Genomic DNA, 22082 nt, shown 5'->3' with positions numbered 1-22082 from the left:
TTATGGTCATAAGCCTTGTGTTTAAATTTCATAGATTTGTATTTACTTATACTAACATTATAGTGCGAAAACCAAGAAAAATGCTTATTTGGGTCCCTTTTTGGCCCCTAATTCCTAAACTGTTGGGTCCTAAACTCCCAAAATCAATACCAACCTTCCTTTTGTGGTCATAAACATTGTGTTTAAATTTCATAGATTTCTATTTACTCAACCTAAGGTTATTGTGCAAAAACCAAGAAAAATGCTTATTTGGGCCCTTTATTGGCCCCTTATTCCTAAACTATTGAAACCAAAACTCCCAAAATCAATCCCAATCTTTCTTTTGTGGTCATAAACCTTGTGTCAAAATTTCATAGATTTCTATTAACTTAAACTAAAGTTATGGTGCGAAAACCAAGAAAATGCTTATTTGGGCCCTTTTTGGCCCCTTATTCCTAAAATGTTGGGACCAAAACTCCCAAAATCAATACCAACCTTCCTTTTATGGTCATAAACCTTGTGTTAAAATTTCATAGATTTCTATTTACTTTTACTAAAGTTAGAGTGCGAAAACTAAAAGTATTCGGACGCCGGACGACGACGACGACGACGCCGACGACGACGACGACGACGCCGACGCAAACGTGATAGCAATATACGACGAAAATTTTTTCAAAATTTGCGGTCGTATAAAAATGAAAAGTTGTTGAGCAGTATTTATAGTAAATGAAAACATTCTACCAAGATGTTGCATGGCAGCAGAAGTCAAGGCTAGAAATCAGACAGGTGTGATATAAATGAGAGTAGATACTCTGTGGATTCATTTATTTTTCATGGGTACCAATTTTCGTGGTTTGAAGAAAAATAGTATTTATGTGGATATTTAATTTTGTGGTGTTAACATAATCTGTAAACAAGCAAATAGAAAATTTGTACTTCGTTTAACATTAAAATTTGTGATCCCTATAACCATGTCATCCACGATAATTGGTATGCCATGAATATGAATCCACAGTATTGTGCAATGGGGTAGTGAAAAATCTTTTCCTCTCTAAATTGTAAACATACCTAGTTCTTTTCTCTGACAATGTTACAACCTGAGTCAGATAGTCAAATAATTCACCCTGTTTACATCTAGAAAGAAAAACAAACATTTTCATACATAACATGCTTGCTCACAAGTTGAAAAATTTAAAGTAATTCATAATTCTAACATGACGTCCTTCAAACGCTTTGAGTACACACCCGTGGTAAAATATGAATATCTTGCCTGGGTTGTTCTGATCTTACTCCCACGTCATATGCTTTTTTTATGAATAAGCTTACCGCTTAATAGAACAATGAGTAAGAATATAAGCATTTTACAGGAAAATGCACACTTGTGAAACCGAAAATCATCACAAGGAAACGTAAACAACGATGCTAAAATGAGAAATAAGCCATTTTTTTTAATTCATATAAAACATATCAGTAAATTCTCAATTAAACTGATCCAAAAGTATCTAAAAATGTTATTGTAAATAGTTTAAGCATGTCAATAATTCAGTTTGCTCCGTTCTTTTACGCCAATTTAATAGTGCGAATATTTATGGGAACAGCAAATATTTGCCTCCACCTAGAGCGCTTCGATCCAAAAGAATTGCTGTATTTGTCCTATTAGAATCGAAATAATTCATGTGTAACATAGCTGCCACCACTGAAACAGTTACCATTTCAATGTTTTAGCTTAATTAAGTAAAACATGTAGACTTTATCATAAAAAGACAAGAGTATGGGTATTTCTCATTGTTGAAGGTCATGTGGTGACCTATAGCTGTTAATTTATGTGCCATTTGGTCTCCTGTGGCAAGTTGTCTAATTGGAAATCATACCACATCTTCTTCTTTTTAAGAAAATATTGTAAGTCTAATAAGGGTTCTGTGACAGATATGACCATATAACCTTGACTGACTTACATTGTTTACACTTAACTGACCACAGTCATCTGGTCAGTAAAATTATAATCATTATCATGTGATACTGTTTGTTTACATTTACAAAGCAACAACATGTTTACACCTTTCCTCTGACCAGAGGTCAACACCTGTTATATAGACAGTTATTTAATTAAAGAAATCAAGAAATCTATATTTTTGGGTTTAATGTCATTAAATCTGTTATACAAATTAACTAAATAAGTGTTTATCGACAATTTGTTAACTAAATACAGAGTTATTTTAATTTTTTACTGAAAGATAATTAAATAATTTCAATGAAAATAACTGATTTCACATCAATATAAGTTCCTTTATCATTCTACTAAAATATGATGACAATAATTTTAGAATGTAGAATATCATCAGTATATATTTATAGATATGTCGGTAAGGGGTTAACCCACAGTACATGATCTAAATTTTTAATGTAAAGTTTTATTTATGGTTAATGCGAATCGATAGTTTCAATATGTAGGAAAGGGTTTTCAGCAATTTAGCAATGTGACCTTGGTAAAGTATGATACATGTTTAAGCAGGATATGCAATAACATTTACTGACATCTTGGTGTAAAAGATTATATCACAAAAATATCTTCCGACTCTAATCATTTGTCTAATAAGAGATAACAAAATTAACAAAGGATTTTCTTATCCCAGGCATAGATTACCTTAGCCGTATTTGGCACAACTTTTTGGAATTTTGGACCCTCAATGCTCAACTTAGTACTTATTTGGCTTTATAAATATTTTGATACGAGCGTCACTGATGAGTCTTTTGTAGACAAAACGCTCATCTGGCGTATTAAATTATAATCCTGTTACCTTTTTTTAACTATTAACTCAGAAAAAAAACCTATTGGAAAACCATGTGACCAGAAATTAAAACAAAGGTGATTTGACATGTTACCCAATTCACATGCCTACTTGCAAAAAACGTGTTTACTTATTCACGTGTCTGTACTGATTCATATGACTATGTTACAAAAGTTATTACCAAGAGATCTTCTGATGCCTTTGGTTCATGGCCAAACTCTTATATATACAAGCAAGTTCATTGCCAAAACTGTTTTTACTTCCAAATGACTAACTGATAAGTGGAACTTCTGCTATACTGCCGATTCAAAGGTAAATGTTTGTCACATGTAAAAAGTATTAATGAGTAGACCCCATCCATAACATTAAAGATGCTCTTCGAAATAAAATTGAAAAGTCTTTAAGTTTAAGAGTCCCCATACTTAAGAGTTATAATTATCAAAGGTACCAGGATTATACTTTAGTACGCCAGACACACATTTCGTCTACAAAAGACTCATCAGTGAGGCTCATATCAAAATATTTCTAAAGCCAAACAAGTTCAAAGTTGAAGAGCATTGAGGATCCAAATTCCAAAAAGTTGTGCCAAATACGACTAAGGTAATCTATGCCTGGTATAAGAAATTCTTATTTTTTTGAAAAATTTTATGTTTTGTAAACAGGAAATTTATAAAAAATGACCACATTATTGATATTCGTGTCAACACCGAAGTGTTGACTACTGGGCTGGTGATACCCTCGTGGATGAAACGTCCATCAGCAGTGGCATCGACCCAGTGGTGTTAATAATTATCAAAGGTACCAGGATTATACTTTAGTATGCAAGACATGTGTTTCGTCTACAAAAAGAGTAAGAGTTCATTCATGGTTATGGTAAGGTTAAGAGATGTTTTAGGTTAGGGTTTGGTTTTAGGGTTAGAGCTAGTGTTAGGTCTAGGTATTGGTTAGGGTTAGGTTTGTGGTTGGGGATAGTTAAGTATAGCTCTATATGGGTTGGGACCCCTAAAGTAAAAGAAGACAGGCACTAACGTTTTAAGCAGTTTAAACTGTGGTTCATTGAATAATTGAGCTGAACATCCAGTGGCGAATATTTCATGTATTTTCAGGATGAAAAAAAAACTAAATCATTTTGACACCTATGCATGGCTTAAGAGTTGTCACTTATTTTCAGAAACCTAAAGGAACTTGAAGAAATCTTTCGTACAACTAATTTTGTACATGTTTTCTTATTGAACTCCAAAAGGAGCGAAACTGGAATATATATTTATAGGGAGATTTAATGAGGCTCGAGGGTATAAAAATATCAGAAAAAAAATAAACATTTGTTTTTCATTTCAAATTTTATTTGTTACCTTTTGTAGTTGTTACTTATCATATGGTACAAAAATCATTCAAAACAAACAATTCGTGTTGGCCCCAGATGACTTTTAAAATGTATACATCATTGAAAAAGTTCCAAATTATCTCCCTTTGGTGGAAAATGCCATTTTTTGGCTTTAAAATTGAAATATCTTTTTCAACTCATCGGTGACCTATATTTTTTAATATAATTTCCATATAAGCTGTACTTAAACTAAATTATTGTAAAATTTGAGCGATTTCTGTAATAAATTTCTTTCTTTTTTTTTCGATATTACCTTTATTTCTCCTATTACTTCAACAGAAAAAAACCTCCTTTACAAAAATGTATGCTTCTTTCGAAGGCAGATTGTGAGCGCAAATGAACGGTGACCCCACTTTTTTATTTTATTTTTCAATCAACTATAAGATAAAGTTCATTTATAGAAAAATATAGAGAAATCCTATATAAATGATTTAGACCCGCGAACCCCCTTAAGGACAGGTCTATCACCATTTACAGAGAGGCTAAACCAAAATGTATAGAGTTAATTGATACCTATATGTATTCCCCCTCCACTTCAATTAAACACTTTGGAAGAAAATTTAAGTAATTCAAATAGCAATAGAAAAGTATTAACCTCATCTATTTAATACACAAAGAGAAACTTTTCTGAGAAGCAGAACAATAATGAAATGTCAAATCTGTAAATTATTGTTTGTACTATCAAAATTCTATTAGCTTGTGAAGTAAACTAAACTGGATGATTTTCAAGCTACTTTAATCAAACAGGAGATAAATGTTTCCTTTCCAAGAGGATTGATGAAGGAAATTTCATCATAAAGTGAAAAAAAAACAATCAAAACAATGATTGAACCCTGTCCATAAACCAGTTCACTTGACCTACTCGGGACTATTCCAAACTGTAAGTTGGTTATGAATTCTACAATGGATTTTACTAATAAGGAAAACTGGGTGACCTGATTTACTTCTTAACCAATCAGAGCTAAGGTGTAACGTGATGTAATCTTTGTTAATAATATGGCATGAGATACAAGATCAGGTCGTTGAACTAATTGCACTAAACTATGTACTTTCTCATGTTTGGAAAAATCTCTAATATTGTCATTTCAAAACAAGTTGTAATTGATCTGAGTTTTTTTTTTTTTTTTGAAGAATTTGGATTGATGGTAGATCATGATTATATATCTGTCTAGTTTGTTCACTTTTTGAAAATAGTTTAATTTATAGGTTTACATACTGTACATAAATAAGTCTTTTAGTTATTTGTGTTGTATGGTTGCTGTCTCATTGACATGTATTCAACATCCACTTTAAATCATACAAGTCATAACATTTACCAATGTATACCACAGGAATTAGATATCATGCGTCACTGATGAGTCTTTTGTACAAGAAACATGCGTCTGTCGTATATACAAAATTTAGTCCTGGTATCTTTGATGAGTTTATTTATCATGCTTTACAATTAAATAAAATCATATTGTTGCATATATATTGTTAAAAGACCCCCCCCCCCCCAAAGTCTTTAAATTTATCCTTTGGCGTTTACCATAATATTCTGGTGTATCTAATACATGTACATAGATACATAGTTAGAAGACTTCTATAAAAAGCCAAAAAGAAAAATGTTTAATCTTGAATTCATATTTCGACAGAATTCTTATTTAGGACAATCTAGCACTGGTGATATGTTGAAAAAATTTCAATATTAAATACTTACAATTCAAATACTAGGAAAATGAATGTAGGAGTCTGGAATGAGTCATGGAGATTGACTGAAAATAGAAATTATACAATGTGAAAATCTGGAATCACCCTTGATAAATGCTAGAACCTGATAAAATATATTCCAACTTAAAGGATTAACTAACTTGTAAATTACCTTTGCGAAATTTTATGTAATTAGGCTGTATTATGGGTAATATTTCACACAATTCAAAAATAATACAAACAGGACTTTTGCCAATGGCGTAAAATATATTTCATGTTTGTGTACAAATACTGAAATTATTCATAATCATATAGATATGAAAATGGCAAATTATCTTATGATATTGGTCAATCTGATTCTAATTTAGAAGTATTATTGTATGCATAATTTAACAATGTTTAATACTTCCTGATCACAAAAGTTCAAGAACAGGTCAATAAAGTTTATGTCCTGTAGACAATCTAAGCTGATGGCTACTAGATACCTAGAATATATCATCTTCACTTTATAAATATAGTCCACATTACATAATTTACATGGACAGGTTTCCAAATAAAGAATACACATATGCCAGACATGTCTACAATTGAGGAAATCAATGAGAAATAAATTTCCTATAAGACATTTTTTATGGTGTTGTAAAAATTCTCTTCATAGAAGAAATTAGTGGTCTTCCAGTGGCCAGTCAGACCACCAGATATTAATTTAGTGAGATCTGAACTGAAGTTAACCATTCCGGTTAAATCAGCTCTTCATCATGTTCATTAACTAAACGGAAAGTGAATTTCATTGAGGAAAATTGACTTTTAAGAAGAGAGAAATTCACTTTTAAGAGTGGTTTTGGCTGCTTGGCTGGCAAACTTCTGAGTGACTACTTCTAATAATGTTGAAATTTCCTCGTAATCCATTTCAAAACTTTGTTGAATTTCTTCAAATTTCTTCAGGAGTTTCGTTACTGCACCCTTGTGGCCCGCTCTGACGGCTTTCATCTTCATATCCATTTTCCATCCTGGTCACGGCATCATAATATCATAAAGTGGATGATAGAAATAAAAGACATCTTGACTATATTAGAAAAGCATAGTAACACGTCAAGGTGACGTGACATTACATAAAGCGCGGTACATAGGAAACGTCAAGTGTGCGGTATTTACGATAAACATCTTATTAGTACCCATGCCACAAACCTCCCCTTAAAAACATTTTTTTTCCTTACTTTTTTATACATCTCTTCCTCTTTTATAAAAATGTGTAACAAATAAATGATATTTACTGATATTAGTATGGCCATCACACATCTTGAGGATATTAATTTCCCTGATGGTTTCTCGTTTGGTCTGATCGGCATGGAAGTCTTCTGCCTTTTCTCCGCTGATGTCGATGATTTTGACAGCATATTCCTGCCCTGTATCTTTACTAACACATCGTCTAACAATACTACTGATACCTCTGTAAAATAAATTAGTCTGGAATTAAATTGTCTGTTTATATAACATGCAGAAGTTGTCTAAGAATATTGTTTTTGTCTCGTGTTATTGTAAAATAATTAACTGTTTCAGTTTTATGTAACTGAATAAATGAATGGCATATACATTTTTGTGAAAATCATACCAAAACATTTTACAAGGATTATAAGGAAAAGAAATCTCTCTCTTGGCAGTTGCTAGAATATTGTATGCATGGCCTAAAAAATATCCTGACTGTATGACCAGTTGTTCTTATAAGATATGCCCATTTGGGCATCCACACCAGACAACCATTTGTGAGCTAAAACAACTAAGATTCATGTACAAAAAGCCCCATTATAAATTAGCAAACTTAACCTTAATTTGACAAAATTTGGAAACCATATCTTTTATACATTATTTATCATCTTTAAGGCTGACATCCAAAATTCAGGATACCCATAATAATTAAAATAAATAATATTAGAATAAATGTCTTAAATGAAAATTTAGATAAAGCATGCATGTTCGGTAAAGGAAGAAATAAATATACATAATTTTCAGTCACACCATACTAAATATGTATAGATAGCATTATAGATTGCATATCGAGATGACAGTAAAGCATTTAAATTTAAGATTAATTTATCTTTAAAACGTAATTTACATAACTTCTCGAAAGCCTGGGCAAACAAATTGCAGATAAATTAAGGATATGCAAATACTGCATATATAACAACCCATGTGAGTGGGCTTATGTTTGGAATGTCTTGCTTGTATTATGAATTATATATATATAGGTATGAGATCACAAAAGTGACAAATGTACCTCCCTCAGGTTTGATGGAGCTGACATCAAAGTTATTATAAGTAAAAATTGTCAATAAAGATTTTATCTTTGTATTTATTTTCAAATGCTTAAGGTATTGTAATTTTTTGAAAAGGTCACATAACTTTGAAAAATATCTATATATATAACACAGTTTTTCAATCTATTCAATACTTTCCTGTAGAAAGTGACAATTTGAGGAGTAAGTAAAAAGTATTGTAATGTATTGAAAAGGTCATATATATAACCTTGAAAAATATTTATATCAAAATTGTCATTTTTTAAATCTATTCAGTACTTTCCTGTAGAAAGCAACAATTTGAGGAGTGAGACCTGTATAAAAGTACAATCCTAGGATGTTTACATGGAAATAAGATATAGATTTACATATCCTGTACAATTTTATTTAATTGTCAAGAAATTCACTCAAATCTGCAGTGTTATCAATTATATATTCACAATGATACAAAAGACACATACACCTTTTAAAATGATTGCTATTTGTCCGCCCTTTACTCAGGATATCACAAAGGTTTATGTAAAATGTTGACGTCATAATACAAAATATCTGACACATCAATGGAAAAGTGATTGTAATGTATGACCTCAATGAGTTAGTTCATTTTGTGACGCGGCACAGATTACCAAATAGTGATAAGGTGTATTGTGACAATAAAGAACATCATGTTGTACTGGTATATATAGTAAATTTTCCTTAATGAAAGGAGATGAGAGGGCATCATGTCAATAAGTCAACCACCATCACCTTCACCAGTTCCTTAATTTAAAGGTATTGCAATCTCAAATCTTGCACTAAGCTCCAAGAGTCTGATCTAGGGTATTTGTGAATAAATTCCAACGATAATAACAACTACATGAACTCTAAATTTTCAATAGATGAATTCAGATACACAAAAATCTTATTGTAGGATACATATTAACAATTTGATAACATTCTGTTCAAGATCTTGTAATATATTTATACAGATGAATCATATTTACATTTATCAATGGAAATTTACTGAATTTCTTGCTTAAAATAGCCCAGTCTGATTTCTAGAAGGGTTCCATGTATATTTAGCATGGTTTTAAGCAAGTAATATAAAAGTGTCTCTATATTTTCTCTACTGAACACCATATATATGACATAAATGTAGCAATACATCATGTTATATGTAAGGTCACATGTATATACATGTACAGCTCTTAAAATACCATTGCAATAAAAAGTTTTCCTACAGCAATCTTAATTTATCACAACCATAATAAAGTGGTGAATAACCTTCATTCAGTTTTTTTGGTTTTTTTTAGCAGGAAACTGATAATCAAAATTGGGTTAATATATTTTTTTCTTTTTTTTTTAACAAACTTTTCTCTCATTCCGTGATCATTAATTATTAATTGAGTTTAGAGTTTATTCTGTTATCACTACTATAAGGCAATATTACTTAATTGTTAGGAGTCATCATCATGATCCAGGCCTGTAGCCAGGAATTTCGAAAGGGGGGTTATTCGGCCTCAAAAACTCGTCTTTAACAGTCACAATTCCCCCTGGCTACGGTTATGTGATCATCTATACTACATATATTTTTACCTTTGAATTTGTTTGTTTATTTACAACACAGATGAATGTTTACATGTTACATGATGTAAAGGTGTAATGGTTTTAAAATTATTTATTTAATGTAAAATATCATACAAAGAATTATTCCATTCATATCAATTAAGCCTCAACAGTGTAAATAATAACAACAACAGTGGCAACTAATCCTACAGAATCTGTGGAGGTGTGGTGAAATTGACCAATCAGAATGAAGGAAAATTCCACATGTTGGTATGTAAACATGAAGGACTTGATTGACCCATAAACTACTGGTAACCCTTGTGTACTAAACATATAACTTGTTATGTTATTTATTCTATGCCCCCTATTTTGTTTTTCTTCTTCATCAATTATCTAATTGAACAACAATATAGACTGTTTGTTATGACTGGAGTAACACCAGTGATTTTGCTAGCGCTCGTCACTTTCGTATTTTACGAAAGGGTTTTCTCATTGACGAAAGTATTTCAAATCAATTTCGTCACTTTAATTTTGAAAGTGTAAAAAAAAATTCGCAATAAAAACTATAAATCTACCTGTCTTCATGTTTTTGACAAGTTTATGACCTCCAGGTAATTAACATTTTCAACAGGTGTTACAAGTTGTGATTACAACTAATCCGCTTATCGCCATCAGATGGGTCACTTATCCGTAATTTATTAATTAACCCCATAATTGAATGACCATCATAATTATTTCCCCAGGAAAATCAGTCAGTCGGCATTTCAACAACCAGGAGTATAATTTCGTCATTTAATCAAAAATATAACAACCCGGACAGTTCGCATTTGAATTTCAATATATCCCAAACGATCACAATCTGAAGTTAGTTTGTCGTAGATTCGTCATTCGAAGGCATTTTCGTCATATTTGATTTAAATTTTCATCAAAAACTTTCAACAATTTCCATTTAAAATAAAGAACTTTCATGTGTTTATTCAAAAAGTTCACGAGAAATGTTTTAATCAGGTGCTTCCTGTATTGTGTTCTACGCATGCGTGAAAGTATTGATGTGATTTCCGAGTATTATCACTTACTACTAATATACGTAATACAATACAATGCTCCTAATTGTACTAACTCACCAAATATACTCTGATACGCTCTGGTTAAGTCTTAGTACTTGTACTATACTCCCGCCAATACGCCAACTCTCGTTACCTGGTAACTGTCCGAGATCTTATCCTGAGTTGGGTAGTTATCAATGGATCATCCCGGGAACCGGACTACGCGGTATATCTAACTACCGTACTGTCTACATAGTAATGTCACGTCCATTATACTATATTACACAACACTCCTCCCCACTTTGAAAGGAGTGAGTTTACTTCCTATTTGAATTTTCACTATAGTCCTTTAGTCCACCCCGTCTGGTTGCACCACGGGGATAAAAAAAAATAATCTCCAACTTTCTTGAATAATGCATAATCCAATGTTGATCGACATATTAACAACACACCTATATATATATATATTTTTTCAAAATTCACATTTTCTCCGTTATCGCTTTGCGGATTCACTTTGTAACTAGCATATCATTCCTTGATATATGTAAACAATCTTCACTGATGATCTAATTTTCAATCAAAATTTACAACTGATTTTCGTTATCCATAAGTCCACATTAATCTGCTTTATACATCCTATATATACATGTCTGATTTAACCTGTCTCCTGCAGGTTGTTACACCAATACATACATAATAGTCCTCTATTTAGCCATATAAGCTTTTTCCATTGTCCCTTGTGACTGCAAATATCTCGGCCACAGGTTGGCTCCTGATGCCTGCTAAAATCATCGCAACTTGTCCAATCCTACGCGGATTATTAATCCGTATGTCAGATGGGATAGTGCAATATGGTGAATCAGTCTCTATCAAAATACGATGGTTTGGGACATTCCTGGCTGCCATTATCTGATCTTCATGGAAATTTTTGACCTTTAAAGAAAAGCTAAAATAAGTGTTCGGAAAAGCGCGACGCCAAGTCTCCACTTGTCTCGCACTCCCATGGAAACAATGGAGATGAATTTTTTGTTCTGGCTCACACTTGTTCTGCACAATTTCCAACGCTCTAGTATACACAGCGTCTGACATTGTCTCCGTGGCCTGGCCACGCAAATGTAGAATCACTGGTTTGTTTGGGCTAGCCAAACCTAACAGTTTATCAAGAATCTTTTCCTGGGACATCCAGTGAATGGGGTTGACGGTCCTGTCTAACCCGATTTCCCCCAGTGCGGATACACGCATGTCAGTCAATGCCTCTTGCATTGCCATAAACTGATCGTTGTTGAAATAGGGTGCAGCTTTTGGATGCAGCCCTATGGCTATCTTCCATTTTGAGGTGTCTGGTAACACTTGCGGATATGTATCCGGATCGCAGTATACTAGTACTCCTCCAATCACCTCTACTGCAATATCTGGCTGTGGAATTAGTTTTTCCTGTAGATATTGTTCAACAGACATCTCCAGGGAACCGGTTAGCAAAATACTTGCCCTGTCCAAATGGAAATGGCTGTCAAAGGCCTCTGATACAAGGGTCACCTTCTGTATTCTGTTAACGTTGTTATTTTTGTCCACGACTGGATTTGATACCTGTGGAACAGGATGACTTTCTGTTTTTCGATTTTTGGTATCGACAGGACGGGAAGAATCCCGTGATTGTCTCTTCCTATTCAGTATTTCCCTTGCATCAAGGGGTTTGCCTGCAAGTTGATTTTGTAAATTGGTAAGTGTTTTCACCACAGTTGAAACAGTGGGTGGTTTGTTCTCACGGGCCCTGCCCGATTGATTGGCTAGATTTATACGTCCCTCAGTTGGACGACTGCTTTTATATGACTTTGCCACTGGCACCTTTACGGCTGTCTCAGCCTTCCTCTTCACTGGAGACTGTTGTCGTGCCATTGGGGGTAGAACGAAATCACACCCTATTCTTCGGAACTGTGCCCTTCTTGCTGGTGACAACTGTGCTAGCAGCGTTATCAAGATGCGCCACTGCATCAATACTGCTGGCGAATTAACTGGATACATGGTATATATATCCTCCGCTGGTGGATACCAGTTCATTACGGCTGTCACATTGCGCATCTGGTCCTGGCACCTCTGCATCATCGTACAGTTTCTCGGCAGAATGTTATTTGAATTTACGTATCTTACCAAGTCATACACTGTTGCCCGTTGGCCAACAATCCACCAAGCTAACATTTGGATGGCTTCTCCCCTCAATTTCTGGAAACTGGGCTCCTTCTCAAATTTGTCCAGTGGCAAGTCCTTGAAAATATACGGCAAATGGTACACCCAACAGTGGTGCTTCATTTTCTTTGTAGATTCTCCACATGTTGGTATAGGACAAGTGGAGTGCTTGTTGCCTTCAAAGTGTTTTGTCTCTGGCTGCTGAGCATCCTGTTTTTGCTTCGGAGTAATTACCTCTGGGACCGGAGTCCCCTTATCTTCTGGAACCTTAACTGCTCTGTTACCTGACTCTCCGGTGGAGATAACCAGATCTGGTTTCTCTTTGGTCAGGATCACACGTGACGAATCACGTTTTTCCACCACTCTACCCGTAGGCAAATCACCTTCCACCTCCCCTTGGACCATAGGTGAATGACTCTCTTCTGTAGGCTCCTGAGGACGTGGAACTTGGACTTGAATGTCAGTCCAGTCGATGTAATTAATATCATGTAAATCCAGAACATCGTCAGGTTCTTTCTTTACCTCTTGGGCGTGACGTTCACGTTCATCTCCCCGCTGTTCTCCCGGGGGGAAAGGCAATGGTGTTCCTTCATATGCCTCTGAAGGTGTAGGCCAATGGTTTGCATCATCTTTACTTGGCCTTTTATTACTCATAATGAATCCTAAATACACAATCTGAAAAACACAATAAAAGCTAATTATAACATATGCTAAATATATACATCATACTACTGGTATATTGCCTTAATATGTAAAGTTACCTTGCGGTGCCAGAGTTCTGACACCGTGGACATCTAAATTTTACCATAGTGTCCGCCAGCTCTGGTGTCAAATCTACACAGGCTCCGTGGTACCACTCATTACAAAAATCACACTGTATCATAAACAGTCCATCATCTGGTTTTCTGCACAAACAGTACAAGTCTGGGTTAGTCGCCTTAGTCACATCTTCACCGTCCTGTAACCGGTGCTGGCACTGTTTTAACCAGGGTGGTACTTCTCTGTCTTTACATGGCTTTAAACGGTCATGATTTATTGTCAGTACGGATTTTTGTAGTTTTATCTTGTAAACATACGAAGATAATTTTTCGCATACAAGTCCTGGACCTTTCCAAGGTGGGTCCAATTTCTTCGCTCTACCTTTAATTTTTGCTGTGTCTAAAACATAAACTAAATCTCCTATTTTGTATTCTCTTTCCAGAATACGTACATCATAATCACGTTTCATGGTATTCTGGGTAGTTTTTAGCGTATTGCGCGCTATTTCGTGTGCAGATGTTATTGCATCTCGGAGTCTCATCACATACTCATCTTGTGACTCATCTGTTTTAGCACCAGGAACACTGTACAATAAATCAACAGGCTGGTTAACCTCTCTCCCAAGCATCAGCATGTTTGGCGTAAAACCAGTACTCCTGTTTACTGACGATCGGACAGCTCCTGCCAACTGTGCCAAATGTTCATCCCAATTGTCTTGTTGTTTAGACACGAAGCAACGGACTGCGTCCATTAAGGTTCTGTTGCAACGTTCTGCTTGTCCGTTTGATGATGGTCTGTACGGAGTAGTTCTCGCTTTGTGCATTTGCAAGATTTCACAGATGGATTTGAAAAGCTTGCTTTCAAAATTGCGTCCTTGGTCTGTAAAAACCTGAAATGGGTATCCAAAACGAGAGAAAAACTCGTTCACTGCAGCTCTTGCCGTATGTTCTGCAGTTTGTGCTGGCAACGGAATACATTCCATCCATTTGGAAAACTGGTCAACCATAACTAATACATGGGCATTCCCAAATTTCGTCTCTGGCAGTGGTCCTAGAAAATCTAAGTGGACTCGCTCCATTGGTGCACCTGCATGAAACTGGGTAAGCGGGCATTTAGCCTTTCTGTTTGGCTTCTTGTGTAGATTGCATGTACTACATGTTTTGACAAAGTCTCTTATTTTTTGTGTCATACCATACCATTGATATTTTGCCTTAATTCTCAATGTGGTCCTATTCATACCTTGATGACCTGCAGCAGGAATATCATGACATAATGATATCACTTGTTCAACAAGATCTCTTGGTACCACAAGTCTTGGTGTTCTGTCTTTCTTGTCTAAATTTCTCAATATTCCATTATCGTCTAGGTAAAACATATCTTTGTTTATCCAATATTTCTTAGCTACTGGACTGCATCTGAATATTGTAGCTTCTGATGGTTCTGTTTTGTCCCTGAACCATACCAGTATTAACTCCAAGTCTGGGTCTTTAGACTGATAATCTCGTAATTGTTCTGGTGAATAAGTACTAGCTTCTATACCTGTCTCAGTAATGGCATTTACATTTGGGAAGTCCAAATATGTCGCGTAAACTGACATACCAAGTGGTGTAGTGACTATTTCAACTGAACTGTGACAAACATTTTGGTTCTGGTTTACTATATCTTGATTTGTACTCTCAAATACTTGTTGCTGGACCTGAAATGTACTTGAATTCTCCTTCACGCGACTAGTCACGTTCTGGTCCTCATCTTGTGGTATTGAACTGTATGGGCTAGTATTGTCCTCTGTAATTACATGTATATGTTGGGTATTGTCCTGTTTCAGTAAATTGTCATCAGAAATCAAAGAACTCGGTAGTACTGTGTGTGGTCCTATAGGTTCAAAACTTTTACAGTCCTGATTGGAAGCTAAAGGAATAACATTATCTACGTCTTCTTGAAATCCAAGCCAACTCTGGTGTGCACGAGTACAGTAATCGCATGCTCCACAGGGTAGATTGTGTTTTAGCATGTTTCCAGCTGCTAATCTATTCTGTGGACAGGCTAAATCTGGCAGACGTGATAATGCGTCCGCATTTTGGTGTCTTTTACCTGGCCTGTGTTTTACCGTCATGTGATACTGGCTTAGCTCCTCTAACCATCGAGCTAGTTGTCCTTGTGGCTCTTTAAAATGCAACAACCATGTTAAACTGCTATGGTCTGTACGGACTATAAACTCCCGTCCTAAAAGGTAATGTCTGTAATGTCTGGTGAATTTCACTACCGCAAGCAATTCTTTTCTTGTGGTGCAATACCGCTTTTGCTCATGGGTCAAGGAAAAACTTCCGTATGCAACTGGACGCTCTACGCCATCTTGGATTTGTATCAACTCTGCTCCAATTGCGAAATTGGAAGCATCTGTGTCCAAAATAAACGGGTCTTTATTGTTGGGTAATGCCAATAAAGGAGTAGTTGTCAATGCCTCTACAAGTTGGTCAAAAGCCTCTTGCTCTGAGTCTCTCCATTTGTACGGTTTCTTACCGGTCAATTGATACAAAGGGTAAGACAGATCTGCAAAATTCTTTATGAAAGTTCTATGGTAATTGGCAAAGCCTAGAAATTGTTCAACCTCTCTGGTTGTCGTAGGTACTTTCCATTTCTTGACAACTTCAACATATTCACTGCCAATGGACATACCATCTCTATTGATTGTTCTGCCTAAAAAGTCTATTTCTTTTTGAAAGAAATCACATTTCCTGGGTTTTAATTTCAGCCCATACTCTCTGAAACGTTCAAAAACTGATGTTAAATTCTGTAAATGGTCTTCAAAAGTCTTTCCCATAACTAAAATATCGTCTAGGAAGGCAAGTACAACATTCCATGTTAATCCTCGGAGAACGAGATTCATTACTCTTGAATATGTCCCTGGGGCATTGCAAAGACCAAAACTCATTCGGACAAAGTGGAATAATCCGTATTTAGTGATGAAGGCGGTCTTTTCTTTGTCTGAGTCCTTCACTTTTACCTGATAATACGCACTATTTGCGTCCAATTTTGAAAACCATTCATTTTCCGCCAAAGTGTCCAAACATTCGTCTATGAGAGGAAGCGGGTAGACATCTTTTTTCGTCACGGAATTCAATTTCCTGTAATCTATACACCAGCGCACGGCGCCATCACGCTTGCGCACCAGTACTGGCGCAGATGCCCATTCCGATATAGATGGTTCTATTATACCTGCATCTAACATTTTCTTTAAATGGCTTTCTTCTTCGTGTGCAAAACACATGGGTGTTCGCCTTATTCGTTGTTTGATAGGGCGTGCATCACCTGTATCAATCGCATGTTCAATGTGGCTAAATGTTCCCAAGTCAAAATCATCTAGTGCGAAAACATCAACAAATTCATGAAGTAAATTCGCAACTTTGGACTGTTGGTCTTTAGTGAGTGTACTGGATTTATCCAATATGTTCTGTAACTGTTCCGGTAGTGGGTTGTTATCTCTGGCTATTGCAGTTGTTGCTACTGACGGGGCTGGCCCCGTTTCAACTACATCAGCTTCAATTGCTTCGCCTAGAAGAGTTCCCTTTTGTAAAACTATCTTGTTATTTGTTACATTCAGTAAACTAACACATGGCAAAACACTAGCATTGTAATAACCACGTGGGATTAACAAATCTATCTCTTTATTAGGTTCAATTATAAAATCTGTTAATTCTGTCGACAAATCTGACTCTAACTGTACAACTGAATTAGGAGGTATGACTGTTCTATGTGGAACGGTAATTTTAGCAACTCTTGCTATGGCGTTCACAGGCGGTACCAGTCCAACATCTCCATGAATCATAGGTAATGCTTCTCCATTGATGAAAAATACCAATTTTCTGCAATCTAGTATTACTTTTGCTCTAACTAGAAAATCAAGTCCTAATAGCATGTCATTATCAATAGGCGCAACATAAATATCTGTCCTATATGTTCTTTCACCAATTTTCAATTCGACTGGTCCCACTACGTATGCATCCATATGCATACCACGCCCTGCTGCCTGCATTGTCGTTTTTCTTTTGATTGGTGGTTTCTTAATGAAAGATTCGAAAACTTTGTCGGAAATTATTGTTACTTCCGCTGCGGTATCTACTACCGAAATTACTGACTGTCCCTGTACTTTTAATGTGAATCGAAGCATCGATGCTGAACCTAACTGGCAAATAGTTCCTCCTAAATGTACAGGATCTTGCATCTGAAGGTCAATTACTTGCTGTAAATCATTATCAGGCTGCGTTTTGTGCAATGGTGAATTAGACAAAGTATCTGTAGATGTTGAATTGTCACATGTTTTTAACGGGGTAGTCCCCGAAACAGGGGTCTTGTTAATATCGTTTGAAATAGTGTTCAATGTTAGGCGGTTAGGTGTGGACTGAGTCAGGGTTCCGCCCTCTAGCCCGACTCTTTCTGGTTTAAAGAATCTGGATAACTATTTCCTGTCGGCGACTGTAATTCAGGACAGTCTCGTTGTATGTGTCCAAACTGATGACAGAAATAGCAGGCCATATTTGCTAATTTCTCAGGTGGTATTGGTCCCCAGCGCCTTTTAAATGGTGATTGACGCTGGTTATCTTGCCTATTATCTCTGTTACGCCATTGTTGGCGATTACCTTGCTTGTTAGTTTGCTGGCTAAATGGTTGAGCTGCTGGCTGGACTTCATTCTGTGCAGGGAACTGTTTTGCCTGCTGTTGTTTTTGAAACTGCTGTTTAAGGTCGCCTATTTCCTGTTTATGCAATGCTTCCATAGCAGTCATCTTTTCTAGCAATGTTTCCATTTGTTTAGACAATTCTGACTTTGTGTCCGTCTTACCAATAGCGTGAACAGCTAGGTCGCTATCATAATCATAACTAGGTTCATCCTGATTTGGTGTTGGGTCACGTCTGCCTGTTGGTTTACCAAATATAGCGGTGTGGTTATGTTGGAACCATTTTATCTGATCGATTGCTGCTTCAACAGATGTTGGTCTGGCTGTGGCTCCATGTTGACCAGCTTCTTTATCTGAACATCCCTGGCATATTTTCCAGATAGCTTGTGTGTACATATAATTGTCAGGAAGATCTCTAAATGCTTTACAGGCTAACGAGAGAACTCGATCTGCCCAATCTTCCAATTTCTCATTTGCATTTTGACGTGCACTCATGAACTGCACTTGCAACGTCTCAGGCAAGTCTTGAAAGTTAAACCTTTTCTCAAGTTTGTGAATTACATCAAAATAATCCACGCCCTGGTCCCTGTCGATTAAATTTGCATAGTAATCACCTGCTTTGCCATGTAAACACCAACACAATTGGTCTTTTCGTTCCGTGGTAGTCCACGATAAACGATCAGCATACCTCTGAAACTTTGTGTAAAAAGTTTTCCAACTTGATGCACCATCATACTTTAGTCCTTTTGGTATTTCTAAGTTCTTTGATTTTGGTTTAGATGGTGGCATTAATTGTGGTGACTCACGATAACTTAAAAATGGTCTAGGTGTATACATATTTCTGTTCATTGTAGAGGAGTATGCTGGGTTTGGTGTTCTCAAGGAATATACTGGTTCCCTAAAAATTTCTGGTGAGGGTATTCTGCGTTGAATTTCAGGTAAAGGTATTCTGCGTCTGATTTCTGGTGAAGGTATACGTATTCTGTGTTGAATTTCAGGTGAAGGTATCCTACGAGGAATTATAGTTGATGGTGTATGTGATTCTAACCGTTGATGACGTCTTGGGACTGGAACAGGCCTTTCTGTTCTAGATTTGTGTTCAATGGGTCCTTGCTGCCTTCCCACCTGTGATGTCTGCTGATGTGGATTATGGTCTCGTGAATAATCACGTTTTTCAATGTTTTCATTTGGACCTTGCTGCCATCCCAACTGTGATGTCTTCTGATTTGGATTATGGTTACGTGAATAATCACGGTTTTCAATATTTTCATTTGGACCTTGCTGCCATCCCAACTGTGGGTTCTGATGCTGGGTAGCTTGGTGACGTGAATAATCACGACTGTCAATATTTTCCTCAACATTTAATCTGATACTTGGTTTCGTGTACCCTAATTTATCTGTTCTATGGATGTTTTCTGGCTTAGATTGTCTATCACTAGCAAAATCTTGAACTTCATCTTGATCGTCACACTCAGTTTGAAATAACGACTTCTTTTCATCTGGTCTGGAGATTTTTGATGAGTACCGATGGTCTCCATGCTGCATTGTATAATCTAAAATTTTGCTCATTGCTGAACTGGGACGTGATAAATCACGCTTGACTTCCTCATGCTCAGGTTTAAGCAAATATTCATCAGAAGGTGTGTCTGAATCTGAAAAGTCGTGAGTTTCTGCATTTTGTTTAGAATATCCTGAATGAAATGCAGTTGTTTTCACCTCACCAATGTCAACATAATCTTGTACCTCATAACTGAATTGTGGCTGCGAAGTGTACTCAGGTTGCTGAATAACCGGTGAAAAATCTATCAAATCTATCAATGCTTCAGTAATTTTTAGTCTTGGTATTTCCATAAGATGCTCAGGCTGAATATTACCAAGTGTCTCTCTCATAGACATAATCTTGTCAGCTATTACATTTCCCACACCAGGCAACAACCTTAATTCTTCATAAGAACAGCTGTTGATTTTAATGCATTGCTGCTGAAAAGCTAATGTTGCCATAATGTTATTTTAACACAAATACAGTTTAATTAAATCACTGGTTGCTGAACCAGAAAAGAAAAAAAAAAAAATTCAATGTGTATGTGCTATGTGGCTATCCACACAAAAAACGGCTATTTTTTCGGACAATTGCTAAATTTATCTGTTGCCGGGTAATTTCGCCATTTTCCGGGCAAAGTTGACAATTTTATCAAACGTGTAACAATTATGCAAAAACAATTTGTAAACACTGTAATTAACGCAAGTTTTTATGCTTATTGTATATCCGTGTTCAAACACTTCATAAATATACTACATGTAGCAATACGAACTCCGCAATTACACGTGACTACTCACTTCTGTGTCTCGCTCCAAATTCTTCTTTTCCGCAGGAAACCCTGCTCGCCAAGCGCCAGTGATGTGATTTCCGAGTATTATCACTTAATACTAATATACGTAATACAATACAATGCTCCTAATTGTACTAACTCACCAAATATACTCTGATACGCTCTGGTTAAGTCTTAGTACTTGTACTATACTCCCGCCAATACGCCAACTCTCGTTACCTGGTAACTGTCCGAGATCTTATCCTGAGTTGGGTAGTTATCAATGGATCATCCCGGGAACCGGACTACGCGGTATATCTAACTACCGTACTGTCTACATAGTAATGTCACGTCCATTATACTATATTACACAACACTATCCCTTTGACTATTTATAGACATTAAAAACGTAAAATACGAAATCATTTAGAATCAATTAAACGAGAGAGACAAATATATATCTCTTACTAAAGGAATTTAAATCGAAAAATAATAATTTCCTGATGAATCCGGACTCGTTTTGAATTTATTATCCACGTGTCACTTCCCGTTTTCGTTTCATTTTAAAACCGAAAGTAGTAAACGTGATCTATTGTTGATTTGTTAACAACCTCCTTTCAGTCATTATAATCGTTCCAAAAAGGATATAATACATTTCCAACTTGATAGAAATGATATCCAAATATCGACTTAGACGTTTTATAAGGATAATGATTATGCAGTGAAATAATCATTGCAAATTGATTTCTGCTGTGATTCCTTGTTTAAAAAAATAGAATCCAACTTTTGTTGTTCAGGAATGACCCCTGGAATAAACTGAAGAGAAATTGTGATTCCATGTCAGAATCTTTCATAATAATAGCCAATACAGTCAAATCATACAATAACTGCCAATCATGCTGGTGCCTCAATCCCTTAAAATCTGACTAATTAGTCAAAAGATGAAGCTAATACTATACATCATTGTTCTATTGCTTATACACAAAATAAGGTTGATTTTAATAGCGCGCAAAAGTGACTAAAGCCCTCAAAATCCTAGCTTAAACCCTGAGTAACACTCATTCTAAGTATTTGCAAACATTGATAATAACATATATATTAAAATCTATAATAAATCTAGCTTCTTTAGCTGAAATTTTAATCACAAGCATAATTTTGTTGAAAGTTTTCTTTCTTCTATGGTTGCACTGTCTTTATTGAAATTGAGATAATTTCCAATTAAGAATCATATACAAATTTAATTTGTGTCTGTTCTATCCCCATAGTCTATCACATGTACCACTGAATAGAAATATCTTAAACTCTTAAATGTTTGTGGCTCAGTTTGTGGGGTAGCCTAAATTTTTATAAGTTTTGTTGGACAAGGTTTAACCACATTTTTAAGTGTTCAACTAAATAAAAATTATCTGAAGGCGTATATCATGTATATT

The 22082-nt window shown here is 35.6% G+C and overlaps 1 protein-coding gene across 4 annotated transcripts in view; it reads right to left on the bottom strand.

Annotated features, from left to right (window-relative positions):
• The window catches only part of LOC139528280 (phosphorylase b kinase gamma catalytic chain, skeletal muscle/heart isoform-like), a 66871-nt gene that overhangs the window by 12577 nt on the left and 32212 nt on the right, over nucleotides 1-22082 (bottom strand). For all 4 annotated transcript variants that reach the window (XM_071324187.1, XM_071324189.1, XM_071324190.1 and 1 more), the window contains 3 exons: nucleotides 7116-7291; nucleotides 5852-5906; nucleotides 1048-1113 (listed from right to left, as the gene is read on the bottom strand). In XM_071324187.1, coding sequence (XP_071180288.1) covers nucleotides 1048-1113; nucleotides 5852-5906; nucleotides 7116-7291 — 297 coding nt within the window. The remainder of the gene's footprint in view (nucleotides 1-1047; nucleotides 1114-5851; nucleotides 5907-7115; nucleotides 7292-22082) is intronic.

Source organism: Mytilus edulis, chromosome 6 (assembly GCF_963676685.1).
Source record: "Mytilus edulis chromosome 6, xbMytEdul2.2, whole genome shotgun sequence".
NCBI lineage: Eukaryota > Metazoa > Mollusca > Bivalvia > Mytilida > Mytilidae > Mytilus > Mytilus edulis.
Note: the sequence above shows the minus strand (reverse complement) of the source record. Positions and strands in the feature narration are given on the sequence as shown.